The following is a 10,045-nucleotide window of genomic DNA, read 5'->3' as shown; positions in this document are numbered from 1 at the left end:
TTCCCTTCGTGAACCTTCAACTGCCTCGAGGCATACGCAATCACCCTTCAATTTTTCATCAACACACATCCCAATCCCAACCTCGATGCATCACTATACACGTCATATAGATCACTCCCATCCGGCAAAGCCAGCACAGGTGCTGTGGTCAAAATTTCTTTCAAGATCTTAAATGCCTCCTCACACTCTTGGGTCCATGAGAACTTATGCTCCTTCTTCATTAAACTTGTCATGGGCTTCGCGATCGTTGAAAAATCCTTCACAAACCTTTTGTAATAGCCTGCTAAACCCAAGAAACTCCTTACATCTGACACATTCTTTGAGGCTGGCCAATCACTCACAGCTTGAATCTTTCTTGGGTCCACTAAAACTCCGTCCTTGGAAATCACATGGCCCAAAAATGCTACTTTCTCCAACCAAAACTCACACTTAGACAACTTGGCATACAACTGATGCTCTCTTAAACATGACAACACTTGTCTCAAATGCTCCTTATGCTCTTCTTCATCCTTTGAATATATCAAAATATCATCAATAAACACCACTACAAACTTGTCCAAGTAGGCCTGAAAATCCTATGCATCAAGTCCATGAACATTGCAGGTGCATTGGTCAAACCAAATGGCATAACTATGAACTCATAATTACCATAGCGGGTCCTAAAAGCACTCTTTGCAATATCTTGCTCCGCAATTATCAACTGGTGATAACCCGATCTCAAATCTATCTTTGAGAATACCCCTGCTCCTTTCAACTGGTCAAACAAATCATCGATCCTTGGTAATGGATACTTATTCTTCACTGTCATCTTGTTCAACTCTCGATAATCTATACACAACCTCATACTTCCATCTTTCTTCTTCACAAACAATACTGGAGCTCCCCAGGGTGATGAACTAGGCCTAATATAACCTTTCTCCAACAAATCATCCAACTGGGTCTTCAACTCCCTCAACTCAGCTAGAGCCATCCTATATGGAGCCTTAGAAATAGGTCCAGATCCAGGCACTAGATCGATAGTGAACTCAACATCCCTCACTGGTGGCATACTAGGAATCTCATCCGGAAACACATTTGGAAACTCTTCTACAATAGGAATACCCTATTCACCTTTCTTTTCCTCACTTTCAACCTCTTGAACACTACACAAAAACAAAGGACAACCCTTCTTAACCAGCTTCTGTAGTTGCATTGCAGACATAATTCTCAACCCCGAGCTTTTACCTTCCTTTTTATACACCACTTTGGTCTTACTTGGGCTAGTCAAGGTGACCTTTTCAGCCGCACAATCAATTTTTGCTTCATACTTTCCCAACCAATCCATACCCAGAATCACATCAAAGTCATTCAAGTCAAACTCGATCAAATAAGCCAGAAACTCAACCCCAGAGATGGAAATAGGCACACTAAAAAACAATCTCAAACAACTCCTCACTTCCCCAGACGGAATAGACACATCTAGAGAAACTGACTCAGGACTCTCTAACCTGAGACTCCCAACTACTTCCTTAGAAATAAAAGAATGCGACGCCCCTGAATCAAACAAGACTTTCACAGGAGAAGAACTTATAAAGAAAACACCAATTACCACATCATTAGCAGACTCAGCCTGCCGACTATTCGTCACGAACACACAACCCTTTGGGGCACCTCCCGCACCGCTACTGGTTCCAGCCTTGGTTGTTGGTCCACTAGACTGAGGTGGTTTACTAGGTGCACTAGACTCTTTCACCTTCCCAGACTTAACATCAGCTTCCTTCTTGAAACACTCATACTCACGGTGTCCCAACTTCTGACAGTAACGACAAGTTACCGGGTTTCCCTCACAGTCCTTCCCTGGGTGGTCTTTCTCACACCTCTTGAAGAAATACTTCCTCTTGGGTTTCTCACCCCTTTGGTTCCCATTCCCTTTATGGTTGGACGACTGTACCCCATTCCCCTTCCCAAAGTTCCCCTTGTTGTCCCTCCTATCTCCAAAATTCCCTTGGTAATTTCCATTAGGCTTGTGCCTCTTTTCACCCCCGTGAAAAGAGTCTGGGTTCTTCCTTGGCTCTCCCACATGCTCCATCTCCCTCCCCTTAATTCCGTACAGATGGGATGCACGACCATATACTTCATCTAGGGTCTCAAAAGTTACCCCCCTAGATTCCCTTGGAGAAAGGTTAGGCCTTGCTTAAATCTTTGAGCCTTAATGGTTTCAGTAGGGACTACTTCCGGGGCAAACATCATCAACTCAATGAACTTGTTGTAGTATTCACTAATTGACATGTTTCCCATTCTTAGGTTGGTAAACTCTATACACTTCTGCTTTCTAAGGTAGGAAGGGTAAAACTTCTCTCTCAAGGCTTCCTTAAACTCATCCCACCCAAAGTTTGGTCTTTTCAGCAACTCATCCTTTCTTTGGGTCCACCATAAGTCAGCTTCCTCCCTTAAGTAGTAAACCCCATTGTTCACCCTTAGCTCACTTGGGTAATTGATAGCATCAAACAGCTTGTCAAACTCCCTAATCCAGTTTTCAAGGCTGGCTGGGTCCTCTTTTCCCAAGTAAAAGGTGGTTTAGCTGCAGCTACCCTCTTAAAGACTTCACTATAGGCATCAAGCTCAGCATTTTGGTGTTCCCTGTTCACCACCTTCGTGATGTTCTCAATAATTTGGGTCAACTACTTAAGGACCTTTCCAACTTTGGAACCAGTGCGTTTACTCCTTAAATGTTCCCTCATTCTTGGAGACATAATTCCTGGGTATGATTATTACACTTGGAAATCATAACAAGTTCTACTCATACAAGCATTTAATTCACTTAATAACATAGAGAAAATTCAAATAAGAATAACTTTCATATTATTAATAATTAATAAAGAGTACAACTTTTGCCATCTAGACAATTATTCAAAGCAATAACATAGTCATAATTAAATCATTCAAACAACACTCTCAACATAACCATCTTCAACTGGATCATAATCAGGATCCTCTCGCCTATCACTTGGTTTAGTCATAAAGGTAGGGTTGTAACCACTGTAACTTGGGGTACGACCTGACGAATTTGACCCAGATTCACTTTGGTTGTTGTCCGGGCCAGGGTTATAGCTTGGACTTTTTATTGGGCTCACATGAAGTTGGCTTGAAGAAGCAATATGTTTTTGGGCTTTTGAGCATGAGGCTTTCTCCTTGGAAACTTGGGAACGGGTTTTGGGCCTTTTAGCAATGTGGAATTGGGCTTTTGGGCTAGAATTTTTTTAAGATTCAGAGCTCAAATATTGGCTAAGAGAACGGTAATGCTTGCTCCTACCAAGAGGTGGTACGGACTCATCACTAGATTCCACATACTCATGTCGCTTATTTGGGTATGAAAAAGGTACTTGAGCATTTAAGAAGTACATTTGGTCATTAGGTCCAAAGGTGAGGTCTTTTGGGATCGTGGGAATTTTCACAACTTTCCTCTTAGGTTCATACTTGCGCTCCACATAGTGCAAGTCCCTCTTAAATCTAGACATGATTGCTAACCACTTCCCTTCATGATGGTGCTTTTCATTCCACATTGTTCCATCTTCCTTGATCACATCCCCATATTTGTCAAAAAGAGGTTGGTATTTCTCAATTCTAGGCAAATGGGCCAAGGCTAGAAGAACCATCCAAGGTTGTTGGGTCAAGGCTTCCTTACCATTCTTCTCATAAAGGGTCAAGGCCAAAGTACAAATTCCAGTTATGAAATCACTAACTGTGACTCCACTATCTTTCAAGTAATGAATGTCAAAATATTGGTGTCTCATTGCATCAATCATTTTCATCTGATTCACACATATATGCAAAACAATTAATTAAGTGTCAAATCACACAAACAATCCAATTCAAAATCCATTTGTAATAAGCAATTCATAACTCAACCAAACATAACTCAAGATTACCCAATCATGGGTTATAACTCAAAAATTCGGACCTCTAGATCACACTCTAAGGTGTTTTAACACCAACTTTAATGCACACATAATCGCATACTCAAGTTTCAAACAATTTCAATTCTTTTTATTTTCGAAAATAATAAATATGTACTTGAATCAAGATTAAAGGACGGTTGAGCCTGCACCTCCCAGGAAAGTTACCTACGACATTGAGGCGAGCCTTTCCTAGACAGAGAGTCGTACCCATTATAGGCCTCCGTAGAGAACTCAAGAATCCTTTTCTGCTTCATCTTTCCATAGTTTTTTAAGTAAAAATAAGGCTTTTGACTCACACACAAATGTGAAACTCTATCTATCCTATATGCCCTCTTAAGTCTACTCACATTTTTTTTAATTGCTATTCCAATTTTAATCTTTTTAGGACCTTGAAAACTGATACCACTTTGTGAAAATCTAATACCACTTTGTGAAAATCTGATACCACTTTGTAACACCCCCAAATCTCCCTCTACGGAAATACTAGTATTATCCGTATAATTATACCGTAGAGATAGACTTAGGCGTATAACCGCCGCGTGATTACGCAAGGCTACTCAACTTACTAAAAATAACAATACTTTGCAGCGGAAACTCAAATACTCTTCTTTATTAATAATAACCATAATAGTAACCAATGTTATGAGTACTCAAAATAGATACAATACCAAATTCCAAATTTAGTGAAAACCAATCCCGAGACTCCAATGTATCATTTATTGACTCCAACCTGAAAATAAGCAACACTGCTTACCATTACGGTAAACAGGGCGAACCAAAGCAAATAAGAAGTACGAGTTAGCAAAATATGCTAAGTACGATAAGTGCAAGATAATTAAACTCAATTTATTCGCAAACATGCTTTAAAACCAGTTTCCAATAAATAATCCATTAATACCAAACTCATGGTGTAAAACCAATTCTCAATAATTCCAATATCAATAATCAATAAAACCAATTCCAATTATTTAAAAACCAATTCCTCATATTAAAACCAATTCCTCATATTAAAACCAATTCCTCTCCCCAGTGTACACACCCCCCAAGCTAGTCTCCTTATGTTACAAGGCTATTCTTGAGGAAAGACCCGGTCATACAAAGTCCAAGGCCTTATCAATAAACCAAATCCGCATAGTAGGATTACTAACATGCTTATAAAGAATTAATAATAATAAATCAATGATACAATAAATCCTCTTTTAAATCCAATAATTCAACCTTTAATGAAAACAATCCAAACTCCTTTTCAATAAATCCAACTTGCTTTCAAAATCAATCCCTTTTACACATGAATAATAAATTAATTAATCAAAACATGTTTTAAAAATAAATACTCCAATTTAATTATTAAAACCAATCCTTTAAACATACTTTTAATTCATAAACCATAATTCAATTCAATTTAATTCAAGCAACATAAATCATTCAAACATGTTATTCAAATCGATCACTTTCAAGGTATCTAGCCACCTAACGTACCTTGATCTTCGCTTAGCCAACAACAGTTCAAAAGAAATCTCAAGTAGCTTGATCAAAAACACCCTACAAATAAATATAACCTTAATCAATATAAGGTTAACAAATAATCATAAATAATTAAATTAAACCCTCCCAACTATATGTACATGAACCTCTTAAATTAATTCAACATGAAAATTATTAAAATCTGATTTTATATAATTAAAACTACTCATAATAATTTTATATTAATCTCTCATAATAATAATAATAATTGAATAAGAGAAAAGGAGAAGAAAAGAATTGGATTTGCGTAGGAAATAATAGGCAGAACATTTAGAGGCTATAACTCCTTTTATATAGCTCCGAATTGGGTGATTATTGAGCCTAATCTCAAGGATTTTTCGAGAGGAATAACTTTTTGTGAAACGTCAATACCCAAAAAACTGATCAGAAGTACCCGAAAATTGGCTTCAAAGATGAATGGAATGATTTGTGTAAAATTGAGGAGAAGAAAAGAAGAGAATTGGTGTGAAGAATGTGAGAGGTATGAAGGGGTATTTATAGGCTAGTATGAGCATGAATTATGGTAGGAAAATGTAGGAAGAATTATGGTAACTAGGGTTTAAGAGATTAGTTGGAGAAGTGAGCAAAGATTTAAGGAAAGTTTTGATATTTGAAGGGATCGTGTATAATTGAATATGGAAGGTATTTATGTCATGAAAAATATTAAGGAAATTGGAATTACTTGGGGAATAATTAAGAAGAATTAATGGCAAGAAAATATAATGATTGGATATCAAAAAGATGGAGAATTAGAATTATGAAAAATAGGAGATTTTAAGAAGATAATTAAAAATACAAATTACCAAAATATTTTCCCCAAAATCTTCATGGGATGGCCGAAATTTTTGAGCTTTCCTAAGCTCATATTTTCGGCCATCCTATTTAGTATTTAGGAATATATTTTGATAGTTTTAAGGAATTAAAAATAATTGTGTAAATAATATTTAGGAAAAATTGCTCCCATTAATCTGAACTTTGCCTCGTCCGTCGAAAATAATCCCAACTTTCGTTTATTATCTATCACTCCCAACTTTTAGGGGGTATTAATTTTTGTTGCACCCAACAGGTCATCTAACCTGAAGTAGCAGGTTACCTAGACATGTGTCAGCGTATGATTGGCTTAATTTTTTTTTAAAAAAAAAAACAAAAAACAAAAAAAAAAACCCTACAAACCATCCATGCTCAGCGGCTGCCACCACACCCCTACCCCACCCCGTCGGAAAATCACCCCCACCCCCGAAAAACCCCTCCCCTGCTGTCGAAAACCGCCGTCCAACCTTCCCCCTACCTCGAAACCCACCCTTTCCCATCCCCCACCCCTGAAAACCCCTCCCCCACCCCTGAAAACCCCTCCCTCACTCCCGGAAACCGTCGCACAACCCTCCCCATTCCCTCAAAACTCCCCCTTTCCATTTCCCCACCCCCGAAAACCCCTCCCCCACCCTGTTTCCTCCGTCACTCCCCTCTCCCCCGCCGTTTTCCGACCCAAATCCCCTTTCCCTTCGTTTTCGCCGTTTCCCCCTCCCCGTCGTTTTCGCCCCCTTCCCCTTCGTTTCCGACCCAAATCCGGCCTCCCTTCCTTTATCCTCCCTTAATCCCGCTGCCATTAACGGTGGCTGCCGTTTTGGTTGGCTGACTTTTTTTTTAATTTTAATTTTGTTCTTTTTTTTTAAATTTTAAATTTTGTTTTTTTTAAAAGTTTTTTTATTTGACTATTCATGTAGTGACACGTGTCCAAAAATATGTAACACACAAATGTTGATCGGATTAACCGGTTGCAGGTAAGTTGGGTGCAATAGAAATTAATACCCCCTAAAGTTGGGAGTGATAGATAATAATCCAAAGTTGGGATTATTTTCGACGGACGAGGAAAAGTTCAGATTAATGGGAGCAATTTTTTCTAATATTTATTGTAATAAATAATTAAATAATAAAATACCAAATATTCACCAAATAATTTAACTAAATAAAAATCAGATTTTCACATAGGAAAATCCGAATTTATTAGCTAATTAATTGTGATTTTCGGACTTATTAAATAATAATAAAATATAGCTTTTGCCTTAATTAAAATATCCGAAATATATAAATAATCCGATTTTTTAAAAATAGAATAAATGGATAATAAATCTTATCCAAAATAATGATTAGTTTTCAAAATACTTTTGGCGCCAAAATTCAAATATTATTTTGGCTCCAAATAATAAATTTACTAAAATACCCAATTTATAAAATAATTCTTAATTAATTAATTAGGAAAATACATATGAAAATACGGGGTATTACATTCTCTTTCTAGGGTTTGTGGGGATCTATAAATAATATGAAGGGGTAAATTGTTATTGTTGATTATCAATGCTTTATTAATTTCCTATTGATTGATTTAATGCTATGCAATTAGATTAGGCCTAGTTTAATTGTATGAGTTATGCAATATTGATTCGAGATTCGAGAGATGCGAATTGAAGTTTAGGCTTAGTTTCAATAAGCGGACTAATTTATAAATGGTTAAGTCGAGATTCGAGAGCTAAGATTTAATACCGGTAAATTAACTCTGTAATTGTAATACGTAGCAAAAACACTTTATGATCTGATTAATCGATGCATTGATGATTGATAGTTATGTTTTACCCTGGAATATTATTTATTGGTGAACCTATGCCCTAGGTCTTTTATTCATTAATTTTCCTCCTACTTTTATTCCTTCCTACTTTCACTCTTAGTAGTTTAGTTTACTTTTATAACAACAAATTGTTTCTTGATAATCTATATCATATTGATTAATTAGGAATAAATTGACTTTTTTCCCTGTGGTTTGACCCTTCTTCCCTATCTACATAGTTAGTGGATTTAGGTATTATTTTTTATTAGGTGATTACGACTTTAGCCTGTCACCTGCTGCGCTCTGGGAGTGAGTCCAATGCCAGCCGCATGGCCTCCCAGTTTGCGTCTTCATCATATAGCATGATTCAAAGAGTCGGCTCATAATGTTCAATGGGCAAGATGGCTTCTGCCCTATACACCATGAGAAATGGGGTATCTCCAGTTGTCCCTTTTGCTGTTATTCTGATGGCCCATAGGATGTGTGGTAATTCATCCGCCTGATCGCGGGTAAAAGTAGGTCGTTGGGACTACTAACCCTAACCAAATTAGATATTTATAATACCTAAACTTACACTAAACTAGTTAGTGGCAAGTAAAGGGTCGAACCCAAAAGGATTAAGTGTATTAATTTGTGCTAACTAGACTAGTAGGAAAGGTTGTGAGATAGAGAGAGATTAAACCAAACACTACTAAAAGCAATTAACTAAAACTAGGGAAAGTGGAATCTAATCACATCAATGAATTAAACAAAATCATACAAATAGATGAAAATGACCTCGATTAGGAACATCAACACATTTAACTCACTCTTGCACAATTAAGCATGTTAATTATCCTACTAAACTAATTCGCTCTCGTGCAACTAGCCTAGCAAAGGTATGGAAGAATTTAGGGCTCTCAACCAACTCACTCTCGCACAATTGATTGAAAACACAATTAAGAGCATAGAACCGATTAGCTAGAAAGATTCTAATCCATAAAAGCATTACCCATACACAATAATCAAGAAACAATTCCATACTAATCACAATCAATCATTCAATTCATTAATATAACCTTCATCCAATTCCCTAGAACAAGACCTAAGCTAACATAATGAATAAAGACATGGAAAACAAGGCAAAATAAGAATAAAAACAAGATTAAACAAACAAACTAATTAATCTACTTAAATCAACAAACAAAAAGAAAAAACTAAGAATTAAGAAAAGAAATAAAGATGAGAGAAAGTTAGAAAATGCTCATTGAATAGATGAGAAGAAGTTCCACAAAGTTGCTTCTTCAACCTCTCAAAAACTCCATGGAAATCCAAGCTTTCTCTCTCTACAACTACTCCTAAAACTAGAGAGAGAAAATCCTAATCTAACCCTAAGAGAGAGAAAATATAGGCTAAACTAATCTAATCTATCTAAAATAAAATGTTGATTGAAAATTGTGAGAAAATAACCCCAAAGGGGTATTTATAATACAAGTTAAATAAAAATAAAATAAAAGAAATTAAAAAGAAATAAAACTAAATAAAACAATTAAAATAACTAAACTAAAAACCAAAAAAAAAAACAAAACTACAATAAAATAAAATAAAAGAAAAAGAAAAAGAAAAGGAAAATATCCCCAAAACCCGACAAACCCACGAAATCCCACCACCTTCTCCTTCCCTTTCGATCTTGGCTGCTCTCCATCATCAACCATCCTCCAAACAACCATCATCACTGTTCATCAACATTATCATCATCTAGCATCACTAAATTTTCGGCCTTTGGATTAATTGAAGGGATCGTGGCCGTCCGATTTTCATTAAAATCACGTGAAAAGCTCGTGATTGACCCACATTTGCGCGCCCGCACAGAAGTCGCGCACAGGTCGCGCAAAGCTACTGCCTTAACTCTGATTTTGGACTCCAATTTGTGCGTTTCGGACAGGGCTGCGCGGCCGCGAATTGGCTGCTCTGTGAGTTTGGGTTGCTGTGAGTAGCGTGG

General features: G+C 36.9%; 1 protein-coding gene across 1 annotated transcript; it reads right to left on the bottom strand.

Moving 5' to 3' along the window:
* Window positions 1-1,102: 1,102 nt before the first annotated feature.
* Window positions 1,103-2,068, bottom strand: LOC110706458. The gene has a single exon (XM_021884380.1). The coding sequence runs from the start codon at window positions 2,066-2,068 to the stop codon at window positions 1,103-1,105; it is 966 nt and encodes a 321-aa protein (XP_021740072.1).
* Between the last annotated feature and the right edge of the window lie 7,977 nt (window positions 2,069-10,045).

This window comes from Chenopodium quinoa, unplaced genomic scaffold (assembly GCF_001683475.1).
Source record: "Chenopodium quinoa cultivar QQ74 unplaced genomic scaffold, ASM168347v1, whole genome shotgun sequence".
NCBI lineage: Eukaryota > Viridiplantae > Streptophyta > Magnoliopsida > Caryophyllales > Amaranthaceae > Chenopodium > Chenopodium quinoa.
Note: the sequence above shows the minus strand (reverse complement) of the source record. Positions and strands in the feature narration are given on the sequence as shown.